Source organism: Panulirus ornatus, chromosome 11 (genome assembly GCF_036320965.1).
Source record: "Panulirus ornatus isolate Po-2019 chromosome 11, ASM3632096v1, whole genome shotgun sequence".
In the NCBI taxonomy this organism is placed as follows: Eukaryota; Metazoa; Arthropoda; class Malacostraca; order Decapoda; family Palinuridae; genus Panulirus; species Panulirus ornatus.
In genome coordinates this window covers 36,296,732-36,321,948 of record NC_092234.1, presented here as the reverse complement: position 1 = coordinate 36,321,948, position 25,217 = coordinate 36,296,732, and the positions used below count along the sequence as shown (strand labels likewise).

The 25,217-nt window shown below is 37.6% G+C and overlaps 1 protein-coding gene across 1 annotated transcript in view; it reads right to left on the bottom strand.

Moving 5' to 3' along the window:
- The window catches only part of UbcE2H (ubiquitin conjugating enzyme E2H), a 145,100-nt gene that overhangs the window by 42,425 nt on the left and 77,458 nt on the right, over positions 1 to 25,217 (bottom strand). The window contains exon 3 of the mRNA XM_071666793.1: positions 12,704 to 12,780. Coding sequence (XP_071522894.1) covers positions 12,704 to 12,780 — 77 coding nt within the window. The remainder of the gene's footprint in view (positions 1 to 12,703; positions 12,781 to 25,217) is intronic.

Here is a 25,217-nt window from a genome sequence, read left to right as displayed (position 1 = left end):
TGGTACTACAGTGGAATCTATTAAAAAAGGGGGTGACTGTATTGTTGACTGGTTGGTAAGGTTATCTAATGTATGTATGACTCATGGTGAGGTGCCTGAGGATTGGTGGAATGCTTGCATGGTGCCATTGTACAAAGGCATAGGGGATAAGGGTGAGTGCTCAAATTACAGAGGTTTGTTGAGTATTCCTGGTAAATTATATGGAAGGGCATTGATTGAGAGGGTGAAGGCATGTACAGAGCATCAGATTGGGGAAGAGCAGTGTGGTTTCAGAAGTGGTAGAGGATGTCTGGATCAGGTGTTTGCTTTGAAGAATGTATGTGAGAAATACTTAGAAAAGCAAATGGATTTGTATGTAGCATTTATGGATCTGGAGAAGGCATATGATAGAGGTGATAGGGATGCTCTGTGGAACGTATTAAGAATATATGGTGTGGGAGGCAAGTTAAAAGAAGCAGTGAAAAGTTTTCATCGAGGATGTAAGGCATGTGTACAAGTAGGAAGAGAGGAAAGTGACCAGTTCTCAGTGAATGTTGGTTTGCGGCAGGGGTGTGTGATGTCTCTATGGCTGTTTAATTTGTTTATGGATGGGGTTTTTAGGGAGGTGAATGCAAGAGTTTTGGAAAGAGGGGCAAGTATGCAGTCTGTTGTGGATGAGAGAGCTTGGGAAGTGAGTCAGCTGTTGTTCGCTGATGATACAGCACTGGTGGCTGATTCAAGTGAGAAATGCAGAAACTGGTGACTGAGTTTGGTAAAGTGTGCTAAAGAAAAAAGCTGAGAGTAAATGTGAATAAGAGCAAGGTTATTAGGTACAGTAGAGTTGAGAGACAAGTCAATTGGGAGGTAAGTCTGAATGGAGTAAAACTGGACGAAGTGAAGTGTTTTAGATATCTGGGAGTGGATTTCGCTGCGGATGGAACCATGGAAGTGGCAGTGAATCATAGGGTGGGGGAGGGGGGTGCAAGTTCTGGGAGCATTAAAAAATGTGTGGAAGTCGAGAACGTTATCTTGGAAAGCAGAAATGGGTATGTTTGAAGGAATAGTGGTTCCAACAATGTTATATGGATGCGAGGCATGGTCTATAGATTGAGTTGTGCAGAGAAGGGTGGATGTGCTGGAAATGAGATGTTTGAGGACAATATGTGGTGTGAGGTGGTTAGATAGAGTAAGTGATGAAAGGGTAAGAGAGATGTGTGGTAATAAAAAGAGTGTGGTTGAGAGAGCAGAAGAGGGTGTTTTGAAATGGTTTGGTCACATGGAGAGAATGAGTGAGGAAAGATTGACAAAGAGAATATATGTATCAGAGGTGGAGGGAACGAGGAGAAGTGGGAAACCAAATTGGAGGTGGAAAAATGGAGTGAAAAAGATTTTGAGTGATCGGGGCCTGAACATGCTGGAGGGTGAAAGGCGTGCGAGGAATAGAGTGAATTGGAACGATATGGTATACCAGGGTCGACGTGCTGTCAATGGATTGAACCAGGGCATGTGAAGCGTCTGGGGTAAACCATGGAAAGTTCTGTGGGGCCTGGATGTGGTAAGGGAGCTGTGGTTTCGGTGCATTATACATGACAGCTAGAGACTGAGTGTGAACGAATGTGGCCTTTGTTGTCTTTTCCTAGCACTACCTAACGCACATGCGGGGGGAGGGGTTGTCATTTCATGTGTGGCGGGGTGGCGACGGGAATGAATTAGGGCAGACAGTATGAATTATGTACATGTGTATATATGTATATGTCTGTGTGTGTATATCTATGTATATGATGAGATGTATAGGTATGTATATGTGCACGTGTGGACGTGTATGTATATACTTGTGTATGTCGGTGGGTTGAGCCATTCTTTCATGTTTCCTTGTGCTACCTCACTAATGCGGGAGACAGCAACAAAGTATAATAATAACAAAAAAAAAGAGATCTTAGAATCTTATGAATAAAATTGATAGGAAGAGGAGCCACAGACTGTTGCTGCATTGATATTGTGGTGGAGACTGCCAAAGTCTCTTGCATGGAAATAAACATTTTTATACAGCATGCTCCCTGATTTTCCAAAGTGCTTATTCGTTCATACTCTGCAAGTGAGGAGAAGAGGTATACCAAAAAGAAGAATGTGGACAATGCTTACCATCTGAAATGAATGGCAAGGACCTGGGGCAATGCTGTTCAACCCAAAAAATGTAGGAAAATCCCTTATGTATGTAACTGCTCTGAAGGCAAACACAGCTCAGAATGGGCAAAGGGTAATGATAATTTCTTTTATTGTTGAGAGCTACAATTCCTTCTCCAAGACAACCAACCTTTTAACTCTAAAGGAAAACTAAAGCTACCTCACTATCAGAAGCCTCCAATACAACATGGTGTTGTCAGAATGGTATCAGGAGGAGAAGAGCATTGCCCCAACAAACAGCATTAATCCTTGTCTATATATGCTTTCTTGCCATATCATCCCCTCCCATCTGCTACATTCGTAGTTCCACAGATTTAACTGTGGAGAAAACTGCAAAATATGGCCTCCTCACCTTGACCTGAAGAGTACCCAAAGGAGGACCTGTCAGGGGGAAAGGTAAGGCCCTATCCATGGAATGAGGTGACTTAAAACCTAATTCATAAGTCCTGCATCAACTGTTTGTTAAGCTTAGAATAAAGGAACACTGCCCTACTCCTCATGCTTCAAGGTGGGCTCCCATATGATCTGCCCTTTCTGAAAAGACATGTCACTGATATAAGTGTTGAAAAACATTCTTTACTCTGGAGGTATCAGTCGTAATGCTACCCTCACAGCTGGCAATACAACAAACTTTTGTCTACTCTTCATTACAAAGGTAGTTCACTCAGTGGGGTGCTCAGATTCTCTGGTTTCAGAGATGTTAATCTGAGGGAAAGAAATGGAAACAAATATCAACCAACAAAACATGAAAGCTACTCAGGCTCCTTACTATATCAAGGTATAACAGGGACAAAAAATACAAACTGAAGCAGGTACAACAACTGAGAAAAAACACTTATTGGTGAGTAGTAGCCAATTTCCAGGGTAGTCCAAAATCACTAACAACCTCAGAGGTGGAATAAGAAATGTGGTTTCTCTACTTAGAAAGATGCTTCGCCTCAAGTATCTCCAAGACACGACTGATAACATAATACAGGACCTGAACTGGAAGATAAAAAGTTAACTATTTCCCCAATAGTAGCCTAGAATATTGTTAATAGGCTAGTTCAGGATATGATACTGAAGAACAAAGCTTATCACTGTATTCCCTAATGATAACTCAAGGATACAGAGTGATCTTGTAAAGTGAAATGCCTACAGACTAGATCCTATCGCTGCATCAAACAGCAATAAGTGCTGATGGCTAACAACACTGGCATTTTGGTCTTGGTAATAAAATGAAGATTCATCTGCACTGAGTAAGGACAGCAATGACCTACACCTCAAAAGTACTTACATCAGTATACCAACCATGGCAAGGGGCTTTTAGGTTAACACACGTGGCCTCTCTATATATGTAATCTTTCTTTTGTATATAAATCTACCTTTAATCCTGCAGTGATTATTCATGGATGAAGGATATCTTGCCTTATTAATCAAATCCTCATGGTACACAGGAGCTCCAGGTATGTGCAACAAGGGGCTATGTCACAAGATAGTACCTTAATGATAAGAGCCATCCATAGCAGGGATAATACATTCCTAAAACAAGAGGAAATGATCGGTTCACCTGCAGTGAGCAGCTATGTTCCCATCTCATGCTCCCAACATATCATACGAAACACAGATGATCTCATTTTGTGAAATGAGAAAGAATTTTATCCCCCTCTTTCAAGGAAGAACTTTTGGCCCTGCAAGTGATTATCTTACTTCCATCCCTTGGGGTGGCCCTGTCCCCCAATATTTCATTATATATTGGCCAAGATATGGAACTCATTTTAAAGCCACTATTTCCATTAATTACACACTCATCTCCCCCGAGTCTGAATTCTGGAAGCTAGTTGTCTACTGAATGTCTAAGTCAATGAGGCATAGTAATCTGCAAGTAACAAGGCTTTGAACAAATTGACATTCAGCCCTTGGATGGCACAACACAAGGATCAAATCATTACCGCCACATTAGTGATACTATTCTAGTCCCTGCCTCTAGTGTGACTGCTCTTCTATGGGTTAGTACACTTAAAGCTAAACAAACAAAATGCATGGGAAAAACATGTACGACAGGGAAAGTGTGAGGAAAGGAAGGCTGTGGCATGGGACAAGCAACAGTGTCATGATATCACTCAATGGTCACTTAAAATTCCAATACAGGTACCTCTCAGCTCACACAATACTTATGGTCTTCAAAATTGTCAGGTAATCTAAAAAAAAAAAAAAAAAAAAAAAGCATAAATCAAACAACATAAATCATGTAGATTAAGGGTTTTATATCTGGCATTCCTTCTTAATTGAAAATCTTCATTCAAGAGCTCTTCCTTATGCAATTCTAGCAATTCCTCCACATCACTCTCCTCTACCTCACCAAAGCAGACTTTTTTGGCCATTTTCACAGTGTATGCATATGTTCTTGATAATCTAATGTTATCAAAAGAATTCATGAACAAATTGAAGGCATAACTTCCACCACAATCCATTTAAACAAACACTGATTTTCCTTTCAGGCACTTACTGATGAACATGATGGCATCCCATTTGGAGAAGGGCTCCCAAAATTCCTTCAGTTATCCCTTCATTCACTGCAGTCTTCACGACCTTGGCAATTCTTCTCCATAAACAGAACACCTTGAACATAGGTATTGCACCCTGGTGGGTGGATTAGAGATGTCGTGTTGGGCTCAAGAAAGACTACTTCAGCGTTCTTACTAAAATTCTGTACTGAAGGGGGATGACCAGGGGCATTATCAACAAGGAGGAGAATCATGAAACTTAGAGACTTTTCTGCACAGTAATCCTTCAGCTATAAATGGAGTTTTGAAGCAAATTTATCACAGAAAACTTTGCCTGTTATTCACCCCTTTGGATAAGAATAATAACAGACAGGCAAAAACTGCTTCAAAGATCTAAGAGCCCTGGGATTTTCCAAATGGGAGATCATTAATGGTTTAAGTTTGCTATAACCTTCAGCAATGCCCCCAACACGCAGTGGGAGGTAAAACCTGGCAGTTTTGAATCCTGGTGTAGTTTTCTCTTCACAAGAAATGTATATCCATGAAGGAATTCACTTCCAAAACAATCCAGTCTAATCCACATCAAAAATCTGCATAGGATAATAACCACCTTCTTCGATAATGGTCTTGAAGGCTCCCAGGAAATCTTTAGCACCAACAACATCAGCAGAACCAGACTTACAAGTCATCTTGATGTCATAATTGTAGCATTTCCTAAATTTGCAAACCAACCAGAATTCACTGCTTCTTCTTCCACTGCCAAGTCATCACATATACTCCAGGCCTTTGCCTGTATCATACATATACTGATAGGAATATTTTCACGAGTTTGGTGTTTGATCCACGTGTTCAACATTCATTCCATTCTCTCCATAATCACACTTCAGGAATACAAGGTCTTAAATGCACAGATTCATGTTCCACTCTTGGCACTCTCCTTGATCTTCTCTATCCTTCCATGAATAATCCATAAAGTACATTCACTAAGTCCAAGGCATGCTTAATATCAGCCATTTATTCACTTCTTTCATTACATTTGGTCATATCCATCTTAACCTTAATGATGATGGCTTTATGCTTCTTAGCACCATCAGTACCAGAAGACCTCAAAAAATGCTTTGGTGGCATGATGCAAGGGGCAAAACATGTGCAATATACAGTATACTGCAGTAAAAAATATTGTCATGCTCTGTGACTTTAGACTGTATCCCAGTCATGTGTAATGCACTTCTCATATGGCACTAGCAACACCAAACTACAGCGCTGCCAGCCCAATAATGACCAAGTTATTCCAAACATAAGCCCACATAAATTACAAAAAAATGTAAATGTGAAAATTGACTGTGCTCATTATTCTAAATATGGTGTAAATCAAACATGCATAAACTAAAAGGTCCCTGTATTGCCATAGAAAAGCACACAAAAATTTTTATTATACTATCAAATGGATCAACTGCATCCTTCCACAACTGGTATAGAAATACCACATTCCATGGAAAGGAGAATAAACTCTGAGAGAGACATGGAAAGTGAAAGCAAGGGAAATATTTGTGTCATATTACATCCACGAGTTACTCAAAAATTTGAGCATAGCTATAAAACATTCAAAACAATATTGGTTCAAACACTTAATCAACCAACTGAATCTCTCCAATGCTACTGAATATATACCTAGGTAAAAAAATATCTATGTTAGGGGAAAAAGGAAATAATCTCAGAAGGAAAAGAGAAAAAACAAAGGTGAGGAGAGGTATATGTAACATGACACCAATAATCAATATTATCATAAAACATGCATAAATTACTGCTTGCATCAGGTAACCAGCCAAACTATTACTGTATAATATACATAAATGTAATGACAACAATTAATAGAAACTTACTCTATATACACCACCAAATCATGAATGTTACAACAACAGAAAACAGAAACTAAGATATGATGTGGGCCTGGAACCAAAGAAGCCAGGGTTACCAAAGCATTTACCTTTAAGCTAAAGCACACTAAAATCTAAAACTACAAGATAATGATGTATAATAATATAAATATAACAAAAAAAACAATAGGGACACTGATTGTAAAAGCCAGCCAAGGAGCAAGAAGAGCCAAACAGCCTTGCCATCATGATGGGCAAGGAAGAAATGTGTGTGCTTTGAGTGGTTCGTGATAGGTAAGTTGGAGATGTCAGCCTGGTGGGGTTGCTGTCAAGCTGAGAGCTGACCCATATAAGACAAGCAATGGCTGTAAATACCAGAGAGTGTCTTGTGCAAAGGTTAAGCATGGGCTACTGAATCCTCGCCAAATATAAAGCAGGACAGGGTCCAAGCCAGTACAATTTATTCCCAAAAATGTGTATTTCATGTTCATGGGACAAACTGCTGAGAAAAAGTTTTTACTTGAAATACTCCATTTCCCTTACAACACTTAAATTTTATACAATTGTTCTTATCCATATGCAAAATTACAGAAAGCCAAAGGTATGTGAATAATTAAAATTCTCAATATATGAGATATAAGAAATACTTCAGTACTCTTATGTACTTTATTGGGCAGATACTAATAATCTAGCATGATATTTTTGCACTGTATCTGATGATTATTAGTCATAAAATCTAAGGTGTTCATTATAATTAAACAACTGATGAAGTACAATACATAAAGATGATGCACTGCGACAGAGACCTGAGGACAATGAAACATATATAAAATATAAAGGAAACTGAGCGATGCTGTAGAAAGAAACAGAGCAATCAGGAATTTACAGTCAAGTAGATTATTGGCTTGGAAAAATGCACTGTGTTCATGGTAAGAGCTTGAAAGTAAAGAGAGATATCAAAAATAAGGTCTGAGACACAGAAGTTGATGTAGATCTAGCATTGGGGGATTTAGCCATAAAGTGGGCAGCACAAAAATTACAAAGATTAGTGAACATGGAGGTTGATATACCTATATCACTGATTATTTTTGGAATGTAGTATCATAAACCAGATAAAGAATAAAGTGGAAAGAGAGAGGAATTGCTCCTTAAAATATCAATGGAGCCTATGAAACAGCTAGAAACCATTTGTGTAGTAGAAGAGAACTGATTTGGTGGTTATAATCAAGACACAAGTAGACAAACAGATATGGTTACATTTGCCTTAAAGCCATTTTGCCAGGAAGTACTCAAGCAAGCCATGAAACTTAAAAAGAAGGTGGAGTTCACAGGGGTTTTCATCAAACAAGATAAACCAAAGGGGAAACGAGAAAATAGCAAGAATATAGAGGTTGACATGCTGTCAATGGATTGAACCAGGGCATGTGAAGCGTCTGGGGTAAACCATGGAAAGTTCTGTGGGGCCTGGATGTGGTAAGGGAGCTGTGCATTATACATGACAGCTAGAGACTGAGTGTGAACGAATGTGGCCTTTGTTGTCTTTTCCTAGCGCTACCTTACGCACATGTGGGGGGAGGGGATTGTAATGTCATGTGTGGCGGGGTGGCGACGGGAATGAATAAGGGCAGACAGTATGAATTATGTACATGTGTATATATGCATATGTCTGCGTGTGTATATATATGTATACGTTGAGATGTATAGGTATGTATATTTGCGTGTGTGGACGTGTATGTATGTACATATGTATGTGGGTGGGTTGGCCCATTCTTTTGTCTGTTTCCTTGCGCTACCTCGCTTACGCGGGAGACAGCAACAAAGCATAATAAATAAAAAATACAGTATATATGTATATGTCCGTGTCTGTACATATATATGTATACTTGAGATGTATAGGTATGTATATGTACATGTGTGGACGTGTACGTATATACATGTGTATGTGGGTGGGTTGGGCCATTCTTTCGTCTGTTTCCTTGCACTACCTCGCTAACGCGGGAGACAGCGACAAAGTATACTAAATAAATAAAATAAATAAAACAGAAGACAAAAAATGAGACTCAAGGGCAAAATATCCCCAATAATACCACAGAGGTATAGAAAGTCAGGTGATGATAATGTCAAACTAAAAGATAGGTGGAAGGATTCAAAGTAAATAGCAAAAAGCTGGATTATAAGGATCATCTTAGGGAAAATGTACCTGATGTTGTTGGAGATGTAGAAACACAGCTGACTAAAAACATAAGATCTCACTTACTCTTATAAGAAGCATACATGATAGCACAGAGGGAAAGAAAATAAAAGGAGGAGAACTAGCAGAGACAGCCTTAAGTGTCAGGAAATAAAATAAAGTGGCCTTTTATTCTTTTTTTGCATGACGTGCATATTGTTGATAGCATTTAATCCTCCAAACCATTTTAACGTTCATAAACAAGTACACAATAACAAACAAGGAACAATTAGGATGGCACATGATGCAGTAAAACATGCACTCTTCAGAAATGGCAAAGCACTAATAAAGAAGGATTCTGTCGCCAGCTCTGAAGGGAGTCTGCCATCAAAGTAATGTCATCTGAAAACAGCAACTGGTTCACCTTACAAGCCCGAGCCCCTCTCTCTCTCTCTCTCTCTCTCTCTCTCTCTCTCTATTCCTACCATACCACAGATCTGTCCTTCCCTCTAAGACCTGTACATTCACCTCCCTCTCCATTTCACCCATAAGTAGATTAACAACCATAGTGACATAACATATCCTTGACACAAACCCACACTCACAAAGAACCACTCATCCTCCTCCCTTCCTATTAACACAAATGCCTTAGTCTCTAAACCCACAATCACAAAGAACCACTCATCCTCCTCCCTTCCTATGAGCACTAATGCCTTAGTCTCCAGGTAAAACTTCCTCTGCATTTATCAACTCTCTAATTATGCTATATACATCTCCCACATCACAGCACCCTTACACTACATAAGCAACAACAAACATTTAGCACTACGGCACACAATTAGAATGCTAATTCACTCAAAACATGAATGTCTGAATCCCCACAGAAATATGCTATCACTCTCTGAACCCCTGACAGACACAAACCCAAGCTCCACCTTTCCATAGCCTTGAAGAGTTAAACACTCACACTTAACAAAACTCTAAACTTACTAAACATCACATACAACACACACGTGACATTCAAGAAAAATAATCCCTCTGTATCCTCTAATAACAAATCTTCAATTCCATCTTAAACTACCCCTCAACTGCCCGGTCATTCACCCTTTGAAAAGCTAACATAAAAAAAATACAAACTTCATAGAATAGACCACTCATAATAATTACTGGTTGCTTGGCAACCACAAACGTTCTACACCTACAAAAGAAAACAAAAATACTTTCAGTACAACCCCAATGTGTTCATCATCCAATTCTTTGCAGAAGCACATGTACCCTCTCACACAAACCACTTCATGACCAACAATCAACCCCTAAGCTGAAATAAAAGCTTAGCCCCATCTCACACTTTCATAATCTATACTCACAATATCCCTTCCCCTTATAAACACTACACTGAAAAAACTCATGAGGAAATGAATCGACATGATTCTCCAGAAATTTTTGGGTTACATTTTCTCATCTGCTTTCTGGATATCATCAATCTCTCTATCATCAAAAACATTAAGTTAAAATATTACACAATTCTTCATGTCCAAGATGCAACTTCCTAACTAAAGACACAAAGCATCTACTTCTCTACTAGCTTGCACTCACTCAACAAAGACAAACATAAAATATCACCTTATTTTGTATCCTGTGGTCCCATTTGGTGGACATGGCAACCTTCCTGTGCACTGTGGGAACTCCATGGATGAAGAAGATCCTGGGGCAGGAAGGTACAGTATCTCCCATCCAGCTAAACTTCAGTAACCCATGTATGTTATGGACAAAGGTAAAAATCTACCAATGCTGAATATCCTACTTCCCACTATCTAAAAGGGTGGCTTGTACAGCAGGGTCACGATAGAGCATGAAAGGTACCAAAATAGTTCACGCATTACAGAATCACAATATATCATTACTTTCATTTCCATGTAAACCAGGGGTTAGGGACTTTGGTAAATATGTCATTCTGTTCTAAAGTATGATTTAGTCAAGAACTTACAGAATAATATTAATGCCATGTCTTGTTTTTGTATGTGTATTCAGCCAGTACTTGAATTTAGGAGCTGTGTAAGGTGGTTCGTATACGTGAAATGGTGGATATGCATTCTATGCAACGTATTATGTGTCTGTCTTGGCAAAAAGTGGTGCTGCAGCCAGCTATTTCCATCTTAGCAGTAGGTAATGAGAATCAATGACAGGAAGGTGTAATGAGGAAGCTAAGCATGGATTATCAGATAAAAAAAAATTCATTTTTGGCAGTTATACTTTAATCTCATTCATTATCAAACATGCACTATTGCTGTAGTAATAAACAATAATCAACTACAATATTTTTTCATTTTTCTTCTCACAAAATGAAATATGATGAAACAAGGAAGCACAGTAAGTTGGGCTTAACAAACAAAAACAACAACAACAATGATAAAGAACTGACTGCCTGGCTGGCTGGTAGGCCAATGCATGCATCCTCATGACCCTCCTCGAAAGACAACATCCACATGCCACATAATACTTCTCAAAAGTATTTCATTCAAATCTATAAGCAAGATACTTTTGTATGAATCATAATACAAAAAACTCAGGTGCAATATGTGAAGTCATACCAAACATCTAAAAAGTCATATTTACTTTGTGACAAGCATATATCTAGCCATGTCAAGCATGGCTGTGTAGCAGAATGTGCTGGACGACTAAATAGTACTTTTTCTTGTAATAACACAGTTAAGCATGAGCCAAACTTGCTCTGTATTTGCTTTCTATATTCTATAAACAAAATCTTTGATATCCTACATAGAAAAATATTTTCCAATGATCATGAAATTCCCAAATTTTCAGGCTAGGGAGATCAATTCTTTTCTGGATGTTAAAGGGTTAAATGAAAGAGCATCATCCATCTTCATGTATGTTGTCATTCTGAGATGCATTGCCTTCTTTGATATATAGGGCTGAGAACTGGCTTTCCTGAAAGACTTGCTTTTCTTCATAGCAATAACAGTGAGCAACTGCTGAAGCGCTAGACCCATGCTCAAGTTCATTCAGACTCTTGAACAGGCTCACCTGTAGTAAGAGTACTTGCTGGACACTTAGGCACAGTGGTGACTAGTTCAAGTGGGTAGAAGTGTAGAAATAAAAACAAATGCCAAATAATGTGTCCTTACTCATTGAATGGTAGCAGTGAACTGATGTGCTGGGAAGCATGGCATGACCAGCATTGGAACCTCATAGTGCACAACTAACTGGGATCATGTCATATCACGACAGCGGACGATATAATGAAAAAAATTGGGTGCAATCAAGGTGCTCACACTATACTTAAATTGTTACATCGATATATCAAACCATGCTATATCGTGACACTATTGTACAACCATGTCCAAAAATCTTTATCCATAAAAAAATTTACAAGCTTCTCATCAATAACCATAATCCTTTTTCTTTTATTCCCTTTTCTTTCAATCCCTTGCTCTTATTCACTTTCTCACCTGTCCATCCACAACCTAAAAGATCTTTCTACGTTATCCTATACTTTTTCAACTACACCCTACCACCCTACTGAACTGTATATTTCATTTTCTTATTCTATCCACTCTTCTTGTACTATGACTCCCTTTTCTCTATGTGCTCATCAGTATTCACTCTTGCCTAGCTCTACTTACACACACTTCATAAATTCCTTACTTTTTCACCTCCCCTGGTGTTCAGTGCATCAACATGATATCATCTGCATATAACAGCATATCCATCTGCTATATCCTTCCATTCTTTTCCAGTCTTGTTACTCTACTTACACTATCTGATAAGACCTCCATTCCAATTCCATCTATCAAAACAAGAAAAAAAAGCTTAATATGTAGTAATAGATTTTTACATTTGAGTCATGTGAATTCTGAGGCAAAGTCCTTTACAAGACTTAATAAAACATCAATTAAAGCCAACTTACCCTACAGCTCTAGCAGCTACAAGATGCCCCAACACAACTTACCGAGACCAAAATATCAAAAGACATCTGTGGTACTTACTGCCTTTTGGTCCATAAAACTTAACACAGAACTCGTTGAGTCCGTTGAGCATCGTCACCTCATGCTTCTTCTCAATGCTGGTACTTTAAGTTAAGGAGAAATATGTTGTGCATAATATTAAGATAAAAGATAAAAGGACTTGGTAGTCCTACCACACCTTTACTAAACCTACATGTTTTTCCTATGTAACACAATGGCCCTTACAGAAACCTTTACATTCATGTCATAGTACATCTCATATTCTTCCTCCACAACTGATCCTTTCTCTACTTCAGTCTGTTTTTCAACAAAATTGTTGGTTTCCATATACCTACTCCCCTTATCTATCTCAAATACTTTTAGAATAAGATGTCTATCGTAAAATTGTATACATGATATAAAATGAAATTCTTTTTCGCTAAAAGCTCAATTCAAGGTTAAAAAGTAAAAGAACTATAAAATAGAAATGATAAAATATCACGTATAAGTACCACATAAAATATCACACAGAATCAGCTATTGCACCCAGAAGTTGTATCATAATGAGGATTTACAGCATCTTTTGATGGTTAAACAGTAGAATGCTTTTTGGTACAAATGATTTCCTGAATCTACCATTGTGCTGTATAGACAAAGACAGCCTTCTTCCTGACCTCAAAAATACATAGCATTGGTGTAGAGGATGGTTTGCATCCTGCATGGTCTTCTCCATTTGCTGAAACAGCATACCTAATGTTTTAGAGTTCGCACCCAATATCCTAACTCCCTTAACAATTTTCTCAAGTTTATATCTATCTCTACTGTTTAGCTTGGCATACCAGGCAGTAACTGAAAAACATAAAATTGATTCTAAAGGTGACCTATAAAAAAAAGACTAATTATTGTGTTGTCTATATTTAGACTATTCAAGATACGTACCAAGTGCAATCTTTGATTACATTTCTCATACACCATATCAGTATTTGCACCATCTTTTAACAGGTCATCTATGATAAAGCCTAGATACTTGTACTGACTCACTCTTTCTACATTTTCATCTTCAATTGTAATTAAGTCTGGTACATGTATTTTTTTTTTTGCCCGAAAACCTATCATCATCTCTTTAGTTTTCTTTACATTCAAGTGCAAATGGTTTGTTTAAACCACTCAACAAAGCAACTAACCTGTGCAATATAATCCTTACAATTATCATTTAAAATTTCTCCTATGATTACTGTATCATTGGCATATTCTAAAATAGTGCAGTTGCTAAAAACACTTCTACAGTCATCAGTATATAAACTGATCAAAGTGGGAGACATAAAGCATCCCTGGGGTGCACCTGTATTGGTAGAAATCATGTTGGACTTTAGCGTTATCTATCTTTGTATAACATGGCCTCTGTGTTAAAAAGCTGAAGATCCATTTCAGTAAGTTACAGTTTACATATTTATTTATTTATTATACTTAGTCGCCGTCTCCCACATTAGTGAGGTAGCCCAAGGAAACAGCCAAAAGAATGGCCCAACTCACCCATATACACATGTATATACATAAACACCCACACACCCACATATAAAATGCCTATACATTTCAACGTATACATACATATACATACACAGACTTATATATATATATATGTATGTGGGCGGGCCAGGCCACTCCCTGTCTGCTTCCCCACGCCACCCTGCCAATACAGGAGACAGTTTACATACATCCCTAAGAATTTATTTAACAAAATATATGGCTGGATTGTGTTATAAAGGCAGTGCTAAAATCAATGTATAAGATTAATGCTAGTGAGTCATGTCTGTCTAAATGTTTGCTAATTTCATTCATAAAAGTCAAACTTACATCCTGCACACTCCTACAGGTTGAGTATCCCTTATCTAAAATGCCTGGGATCAAAAGTGTTCTGAACTTTGGAATATTTGCATATACGTAATGAGTTATGAAAACACGATAGTATCATAACAAATGAGCTAGAGCCGAGACATTCCTCAAAGTTTCGACAGATCAAATTTCTTCCTCATGAGACACTGACTCCAGCATTCAGGGGGGACATATTCCCCAGCAAGTAATGGTCACTTGGTCAGATACCTCTGCGTGTCACTCTCTGATTGGATCACTTGTCCTAATACCTCCACTCTTCCACAGCAATCTCTGCTGCCTGGCACGACCAGCAGATAAACACAGACCTTGTGTGGCACATGTGCAGTTTTCTCGCCTAATCCCACAACACGGATTTGCAGTGATGAGTTCTGCTCCGTTTACATCATGCTTAGACTTGCACGATGTGAACAGAATGGAACTTGTCACTGCAAATCCACATAGCAGTATGAGGCGAGAATACTGCACAAGGGCCTAAGCAAACAAATAAGAAAGACATCAGAAGTGGCTTACATCACTCTCAAAGACATCAGAAGTGGCTTACATCATTCTCAACTACAACGTCAAGGTCTGTGTTTATCTGCTGGTTGCATCAGGCAGTGGAGATTGCCATGAAAGAGCGGATGTAACAAGACAAGTGATCCAATCAGAGAGTGACACGCCAAGGCATCCAACCAGGTGACCATCACTTGCTAGGGAATATGGTCCCGCCAAATGCTGGAATCAGTATCTCTTGAAAAAGACCGTTGAACGGTCAAAATGTTGAGGTATGTCTCAGCTCTAACCCATTTCCAAACAATCCTGTTTTCCACATTTGTCATGATGGATAACAGATAATGAGATATCTTGGGGATAGGCCCAAAATCTTAAACACAAAATTCATCTGTTTCATATACATCTTATAGCTTGAAGGTAATTCATATAATTTTTTTTTTTCAAACTATTCGCCATTTCCCGCATTAGCAAGGTAGCTTTAAGAACAGAGGACTGGGCCTTTGAGGAAATATCCTCACCTGGCCCCCTTCTCTGTTCCTTCTTTTGGAAAATTAAAAAAAAATTATGAGAGGGGAGGATTTCCAGCCCCCCGCTCCCTCCCCTTTTAGTCGCCTTCTACGACACGCAGGGAACACGTGGGAAGTATTCTTTCTCCCCTATCCCCAGGGATAATTCATATAATATTTTTCATAATTTTGCACATGAAACAAAGTTTGTAGAGCACTGAACCATCAGAAAGCTATGGTGCCACAACCTTAGCTTATTCAAATAGCTTTTTTAATTGTTTCCTCCAGAATTATCTGACTCATTAACAATGGTTTCAATCTTAGAAGTCTCACTTTGATTTTATTAGCTGACACGATTTTTTGTTCTGTTATAAATGCACACTGCTCTAAGTCCATTACACATTTTTACCATGTCGTATATAGGCACTTTTTCTGGAGTGTAAACAAAGTCATCTTCAACACCTCTAATCATGATCATCTTGAATAACCATTTCAGTATTTCACCATCAGTCAGTGAATGAACATCTGGAGCCTCATTATCTACAGGCCTTTTTGACATTTTCAACAATAACTTTGTACCACAAAGCAGAGAAAAAAAAAAAAAAAAAAAAAAAAAAAAAAACACAGTGAGTAATGCATGTAGGTTTAGTGGTGACAACTGTTTGTAACAAACTGGTGCCAACAGAGCATCACAGCCAAGCATAGGCAAGTCAGGTCAGGTGTGCAATTTTCCACTCGTAATGTCATGTCGCCACAAAAAAGTTTCTGATTTTGGAGCATTTTGGATTTTGGATTAGGAATGCTCAACCTAAATTTTTAAAATACGCAAACTGCAGTGGATCTCTGAAATCATCTATGCTATTACACAAATAGTTTCTCATTATGTCAAGATATTTCATAATATATGATGTTAAAACAATAGGTCGAAAATAGTTGAACACTTTAGGGAAAGAGATTTTGCCAATTGGCTTTATTTCTGAATATCTCCATATGTCAGGCACTATCCTTTGATCTGGTTAGTCCTGAAATTGTTGCTGAAGTTGCCAGTTGTTCAGCACAACACTTTAGTGCCTTGGCTGGCACACCATCTGGGACTGCAATAAATGTTCTTTCAATATCATAATTCTTTCATTTCTTTTTTTTTGAATAACTGATATAACATTACTGCACTCTTCACAAAAATCATTTCTTTCAAACCTTGCAAAAAATCAATTTATATCATTCACATATGTATCAATGTTTTCTGACTCGGGCACGTTAAGTTCTTATTATATCCACATAATGTTTTTAATTCTTTCCACGTATCTTTCATACCATGTGTTCTAAACAACCATTCAACCTTTTCCTTGTAAGCTCTTTTTGAATCCAATGTTTTTATGTTTAATTGTTTTTGTATTGATTTTAACTGAGTATGATCTCCATTCTGTATGATTCTGTATTTTCCATTGAGCATATTTTTCAGTTCTCTGTTTACCCAAGGCTTGTTGCTGTGATAGACAGTTATTTCTTTACTTGGCACTATCAAGATAAAAATGAAAATAAGAATTAAAGATGTCCAAGTTTGTATGAAGATTTACTCTATCTCATAGAGCTGGCCATTCAGTGCACTCAAAGCATCCCTGTAGTTGTAAGCTACTCTCAGCATCCCATTTTTAATTGTTACCTCTTTACATTTTTCTCTTTTCAACACTTGCATATATGTTGGTACACAAAACAGAATGCTGTGGTCTCTATTTCTGAGAGGGGGGCATTTTCAAAACATAATAGCTTTTCTTTTTTTACTTTGCAATACATCTTATTTCCCCTGATAGCACATTTTACTGTCTGCTCATATGTTGCAACACTCTCTTGAAAATTACAATGGTTTAAATTACCCAAAAATTATCCTTACACTCTCCGGGCATTCAATTTCATATTTCGTTGCAGTCTTACAAGTCTAATTGCTTCTAATTCGCCCGCATCCAGGAGGACGTACACAGTGAAAAAGATAACCTTGCCAAATTCTTTCGAAGGTAAAAAGGCCAACACGATATCACAAGGAATTCAATGTCTTTACCAAAGTAAGGTTCTTTGACTGTTACCTGCATACATCATTTGTTGTTTATAAGAACAGCTACTCCATCTCCTTGTCTCTTGACAATACCCCTCCCGTCTGATCTCAGTAGTGTAAAACCATCTATGTTCACTTTGCTTCAGCATCCTGGTCTTGTAGCCAGGTTTCTGTAAGAACAATACTGCACTATCCCTGTATTCACATAGGTATTTGCAATTTGCAAAAAGCTCATCAATCTTGTTTCGAATAGACCATATCATACTGAACGTTATGGTAGATAGCAGTTCAAATGCACCTCCTCCTCAGGCATGCCCACTACGTCTAAATCACCTACAATTTCGGTAATGTGTAGCTCTTTCCACAAGACTTTTTTACTCATCATGCTGTTACCTAAAAACACTTAACATCCTGTACATTTAACTGAGAAGGGTAATACAAAAATTAAAACTATCTTAATAAAGGCATCACTGAAAACTGCAGATGACCTTCTGATCCATTCAGGCAGTGCCCATTTGCACCAAATTATCTTACACAGTACTCAAGTACAATTCCAAGGCATGTCTGAAACTTTCCAGTTTTTATAATGTATTCTTTGCTAACTTATCACACTCAACTACAACTCTGCTTCCAAGTAATATCTCCTTACTTCATTTTCACATCTACATTAATCTTGTTTAAAATTCTGCTGTGATTTCTCTCATGAATACTTAAAACTTATTTCTTACCAACAGACAGCCCCTATGTGCAACTGAGAGAGCATTTGCTAGGTGGAGACAAAATACTGTTTCACTTACCAAAACTGGGCATGTCGACCACCAAAATAATTGTAATGAGGCCAGCATGTGCTTGCTTACAAAGACCAACTACTACAAAACAACCCATATCAGCCTCTAACATTATATATGTAAGGTTATACCAAGTAACCTCCTATTATCATTATTCACTTGCTCCAACTTTTGATGTGCAAACCAACTGACTTTGGAATAAATATACTAGCAATTGTCTCCATCACTTCTAACCCTAAGAATTGCAAGTAACTTTCTTTATTTATTTTTTTTGAGAACTAAAGTACCTGGAGACACTAGTACAGAGGAAAAACATAAGAAAATCATACCATGGTAAGATAATGCCAAGCAAATTTTATAGGAAAGTGTGGACTGGAAAAATTCCTCATGATTTTGATGAAATCTAGATTTTGGAAAAAATAAATGGCAGATTAGTGGTAGTCTGGCTTTCTTACTGATACCAAATGTCACCAAAGTATCTGCCTAGCCTCAAATTGAAGGTGTTTATAGTCCCTGCATTCACTACTTCCGGAGGTAGTTTATTCCAACACTCCATCACTTTGTGAAAAACACTGGCCCATATTGCAATCAAATATCCTTCCTTAAACCTTTATACCACTATCTCTGGTCAGTTAGTCTGTCTAAAATGAAGAAATCTTTATGTGATATGTTTTTTTGACAAAATAATCTTAAGTCTTAGTGTCTTTCCTCATCAGACTTCTTTTTTCAACTGAAAAGGATTTGTTAGACTGCTATTCTTTGAATCTGCTCAAGTTTGTCCTTGTTCAGATTTGATGTCCAGAACTGAACAGTGTACTCCAACTGAAGTCTATGCAGGGCACCGAAAAGGGTAAGTACCATATCTTTTGTTTTATAGTTTACATTTCTACCTACGAAATCACCACTCTGTTGGCTTGATTGTATTCAGCAAGCCATTTTTACCACATCTATGGTAATTCCTAGTAATTACCCTTCAGTCCTTTTCTTCTTTAACATTTGTAAAGATTTACCAAGCATTTTTTTTTTTTTTACTCATGATTTACACTTTTGGCACAAAGCAAAAAATTTTGCATTTGCCCACACTGCAATCCACCTCCCATGTCTCTGTCCACTCTACAAGTTTATTCAAGTCCATCTGAATCTTACAGCACTGGCTTTGTTTAACAATTTTACATCATCAGCAAATCTTGAGATTCTACAGGTTAGTCCTGTCTGTAGGTCAGTGAAGTATATAAAATGAAAAGTAGGTATCCCTGTTGAACTCCACTAGACACACGAGTCCATTTAATATCCGTCTGCTTTTCAGTACCATGAAATACACTTTATACTTGTGATATATTCAACAAATTTTTCATAAACACAAAGTTGAAATCCAGTTAATAAGGGTAACTATTTCTTTCATCACTTGTCAATGTGAAATTATCATCTGATAATGGGCCAATAGTATCAGTGATTTTTTCTAGCTTTTAATGCATTCAAGGAATTCTTTAGTGTTCTTTTTCATATTGAAAAACTATATTTTTTTTTTATTTTTCTTACAGGCTCTGATTTCTTCCAACACTCTCATTGTACTCTTACATACATTTCATACATACATTTCATAGTCATGATTTTCACCACCTGACTTTGGTATACTGACTCTTTTTCACATTCAAAGTAATTCATTTATGCATTCATCCAACCTGGCTCCTCTCTTTCACAACTACTTTTCACCTTTCTAGGGACATTAATCATTTTACTAATGTGTTCTTGAGGTTATTCCACATCTTTTCAACCATATCCACTTCTTGCAGTTTGATCTAATATATTCTACTCGAGTCATGACAATCTATCAAAGTCAGTAAATCTAAAATTGGTTACTATCATGTTGTTCTTATTGAAACAGCCAACAGTTTACAATGAATCTGACAATGCACTGGTTGCTATTTCCTTGCTTTTTGGACAATATCTATTACCACCTCTCATTCAGTCAAAGGCCATAAGATTAAGAAAATCTTCCATTAAATTAAATGACATTTCCCTCATGGTCACTTGTTTAAGGTCCCACTTTATGCTGGGATTGTTAAAATCTACCACAACTATTAATTCTCTGTCATTTAATAAGGATGCTTTGTTTACAAATTTTGGGGGGTTGGCACACTAACCAAAATACAATTTTGGATGTCCTATTCATCCATCATACATACAAATTTGCCTGCAGAACACCATTAACCGAATCTGGAAATCTATCTTTTACAAAAAGATCAAAACAAAAATTTGCTAATTCAACCAGTATTATTTTTTTTAAATATATCAAGCACTCTAATACTGCTGTGATATCAGGCTTTTCTGACAAAGCATATGATGTTTATTCAACCATGTTTTAGGTTAATACTTTTGCTTGTTGTGCAAGTACAACAATACTTTACTTGGATCTGCATGATGAGAGAGACATAAGTCTGATGTAATGTCAACTGGTCACCAACCAGTATGGTCACATATGACCTTAATAAAGATGCTTACCTGTGATGGTAATTAACATATTCTCCATAGATGCCTGTTTCATGCATTCGTCTATAACCCTACCCAACCTAGCAGTACCAAACACATTTAAGTGAAAGACATATCTAGCAATCATGCTCCAATGCCCAATAAAACTGTCTCAGGTCTATGTAGTCAAATCCTTCTTGTGTGCATATGTGCTCTGATCTATCAAAAATACTTGGCACTATACTCAAACGTTCAGTTCCTACATCATAACTTGACAGGACACCAGATATCACAACCTTCTTAAGACTTTATTTAAACTTCCTCAGAAGCATTTAACATTTATCTAGTTACCTTTTCAGAACATCTGCGTAGCACATCATTAGTCCTTATGTGTTATAAATAATATCCATCCATCCATCTATCTATATCTCTAATGTCTGTTCCCTCCTGGAACTCCCATCAAGAGAGTGGCCACAGCAAAAAGTTTCCATTTATCCCTGCCCCTACAGGCCTCCCTCACATACATCATTCCACAAATTCTTTCCCCATTCATCTCCTTCCAATAATCTTCTGCTCTATTTCACAATGTCACAGGTGGTCTTACTCTCATAACAAACCCTTTAATCGTACCATCATACACGCTCCCAGTAAACTTTCCATCTTGCGTTCTTTCCACATGCCCAAACCACCCAAAATATTATGTTTCACCCACTCTACCATTCCCAATTCATATCCAAACTCTTGGAATCTTAACCTCTGTGACTTTCCATGTCCAAGTTTTGGCAGTACAGGTCTGGGTCAGATAGGCTGTGCTGTCCTTTAATCCTTTCATCACTTCCATATTTACACCTCTACCCTTCAACATTTCATAAAGGGACCCACTGACCCTTCTACCCTGTATTGCTCTCTCCCTTAACTCACATTATCACCAAACTTATGCAAAACAGCTCCTAAATACTTATATTCTCTTGCCATTTCCATATCTTTATTACAAAACATTTTTGTATACTTCCTTCTCTCACCCTATAGGGTTTTGCAAAATCTATACTTTCACTGTTTCCTTTCAAACAGCATTATTTCATTTTACTTACATTTATCTTCAAAATCTATACTTTCACCGATTCCTTTCAAAAAGCATTATTTAATTTTACATTTATCTTCAGTCACCTATGCTGACACACAACATAAAACACACTTGCAAGCTCCTGCAACTCCCCTCACTCTCAGAAAACAAAAAAGAATCATCCACAATCAGGCTTGTTATAGTCACCACACCTCACCTCCAAACTTATTCATTTCATTAACCTCTACATTTCACACTTCACTCTGTCTAACTTCAAAAATCCTTACAAAAAACCCTTAAAATAGTTGATTCATTCTTCTAAAACTTATCATAAAAGATTATAGAATACAACCCTGGGAGAAAGAATACTTCCAGATGTAGAGGAATGGGAACCCTCCCCCTTCTCTTATTTCGATTTCTGAAAGATGGAACAGAAAAAGAAGCCAAGCAAGAAATGCTCATCCTCCTTGAAGGCTCAGACTTGGTTGTCTAAATATGTTTGGATTTAACCAAGATGAGAAAAAGAGAGACAAGTACAGAAATATGTTTGTAGAAAGAAACATGGATTTTCTAGCTCTGAATGAAACAAAGATCATGAGTAATGGAGAATGGTTTTGAGGCTGAGATGCTACTTTATAACTTCAATGAGCTATGGTGTTACTCTAAAAGCCTATCAGCTGTGGTATTACTTTAAAACTTCATCAGATGTGTTGCTTTATAAATCCATCAGCTACACTGTATTATAACTCTACCAGCTGTGGTGTTACTTTATAACTACATCAGCTATGGTGTCTTACTTTATGTTTCCATAAGCTGTGGTCTCTTACTCCATAACTCAATCATTTGTGGTGTCTTACTTTATAACTATCACTTGCGTAACTATCACATGTGGTGTCTTAATTCATAACTTTAATAACTGTAGTTATTTCGTAACTTCATCAGTTGTGGTGTGTTACTTGGTAATTCAAACAATTGTGCTATTACTTTATAGCTCCATCCGCTGCAGTATCTTACTTTACAACGCCATTACTGTGATCTTACTCTGCAACTTTATCAGTTGTGGTGTCTACTTTATATCTCCATTAGCTGTGGTGTTACTTTATATCTCCATCAGCTGTGATGTTTTACTTTGCATCTCCATCAGCTGTGGCATCTTACTTTATAACTCCATCAGCTGTGATTTCTTACTTTGTATCTCCATCAATTGTGGTGTCTTACTTCAAATCTCCATCAGCTGTGGTGTCTTATATATAAGCAGCAGTGTTACTTTATAATTCCATCACCTGTGGTGTCTTACTATATATATAAGCTGCGGTGTTACTTTATAAATCCATCACCTGTGGTGTTACTTTATTACTCCATCACCAGTGGTGTTGCTTTATAACTCCACCACCTGTGGTGTGACTTTATAACACTATCATCTGTGGTCTTACTTTATAACTCCATCATCTGTGGTGTTACTTTATAACACTATCACCTGTGGTATTACTTTATAACACCATCACCAGTGGTGTTACTTTATAACTCCATCATCTGTGGTTACTTTATGACTCCATCACCTGTGGTGTTACTTTATAACACTATCACCTGTGGTGTTACTTTATATCTCCATCATCTGTGGTGTTACTTTATAACACTATCACCAGTGGTGTTACTTTATAACTCCATCACCTGTGGTTACTTTATAACTCCATCACCTGTGGTGTTACTTTATAACTCCATCATCTGTGGTGTTACTTTATAACACTATCATCTGTGGTATTACTTTATAACACTATCACCAGTGGTGTTACTTTATAACTTCATCACCTGTGGTTACTTTATAACTCTATCACCTGTGGTGTTACTTTATAACACTATCAACTGTGGTATTACTTTATAACACTATCACCAGTGGTGTTACTTTATAACTCCATCACCTGTGGTTACTTTATAACTCCATCACCTGTGGTGTTACTTTATAACTCCATCATCTGTGGTGTTACTTTATAACACTATCATCTGTGGTATTACTTTATAACACTATCACCAGTGGTGTTACTTTATAACTTCATCACCTGTGGTTACTTTATAACTCTATCACCTGTGGTGTTACTTTATAACACTATCAACTGTGGTGTTACTTTATAATTCCATCACCAGTGGTCTTACTACATATAAGGTGCGGTGTTACTTTCTAACACTATCACCTATGGTGTCTTACTTTACAATTACATTAGCCGGGATATATTATCTTATAACTCCGTCAACTGACTTCATTTCATAACTTTATCAGCTGGGGTGTGTTACTTGATAATTTAAACAGCTATGGTGTTACTTCAAAACTCCATCAGCTATGGCGTGTTACTTTATTACTCCATCGCCAGTTACTTTAAAATTCCATCGGCTACGATGAATGACTTTAAAACCAGTTGGGGTTCTACTTTATAACACTATCACCTGCGGTGTTACTTCATAACTACAGCAGCTGTGATGTTACTTGAAAACTTTATCTGGTACTTCATATGAGCTCCATCAACTGTAGCGATCTATCCATCAGCTGGAACATTTTCCCTTACATATGCAAAAGTTGTATTGTTTTCATTTCAGTCATCAACTCTTCCGTGTATATTTTTTGTTCTATCTAATGCGGTTTGTTATTCTATACCCCCTATACACAACACTGTTCCAAAATACGCTCATACAGTAGGGTGTGAATTTACATATCCATGACTCAAGGCGATAGGATCTACTTCAAGTATATTTCAATTTACTTCGTTTTCTTGTGTGTTAATCATTTCCATTCCTTTAATTCTTAACTTCCGAGTTTTCTTTTGTGTGTGAATCATTTCCATTCCTATGTCAATCAGTGGCGTTCCTAATGTCCAATACCTGTGGTATTCTTTACGTGCGCCATGAACTGTGCTGTCATTTAATATCCCGACCAACAATTGTGATGTTCCCTTGGCTCTGAAAGTTGTTTTCATTCTTTTCCACGGCTGCGATGGGTCTCCTTACATCTCCATCACCAGCGTGTTCCAAATGAGGCTGTAATGTTTATATCCATCCCATTTCCTTCATGCAAATTACCGGATATTGCAAAAAAAAATATATATATAGATCACTGCATTGAACAGCAGCTAAAACAGAACGCGAGCCAAATATCATGAGTCATGGAACACAATGGTAGCGGGAAGACCTATGGCCAACTGCGCCCCACCTCATGTAACAGAGGAAGGGGGGGAGGAGAAAGTGCCACAACCTTCCCGCTCGCATATCCACCCCACAAGGGCCGCGTGCCAGCGTTCACTTCTCT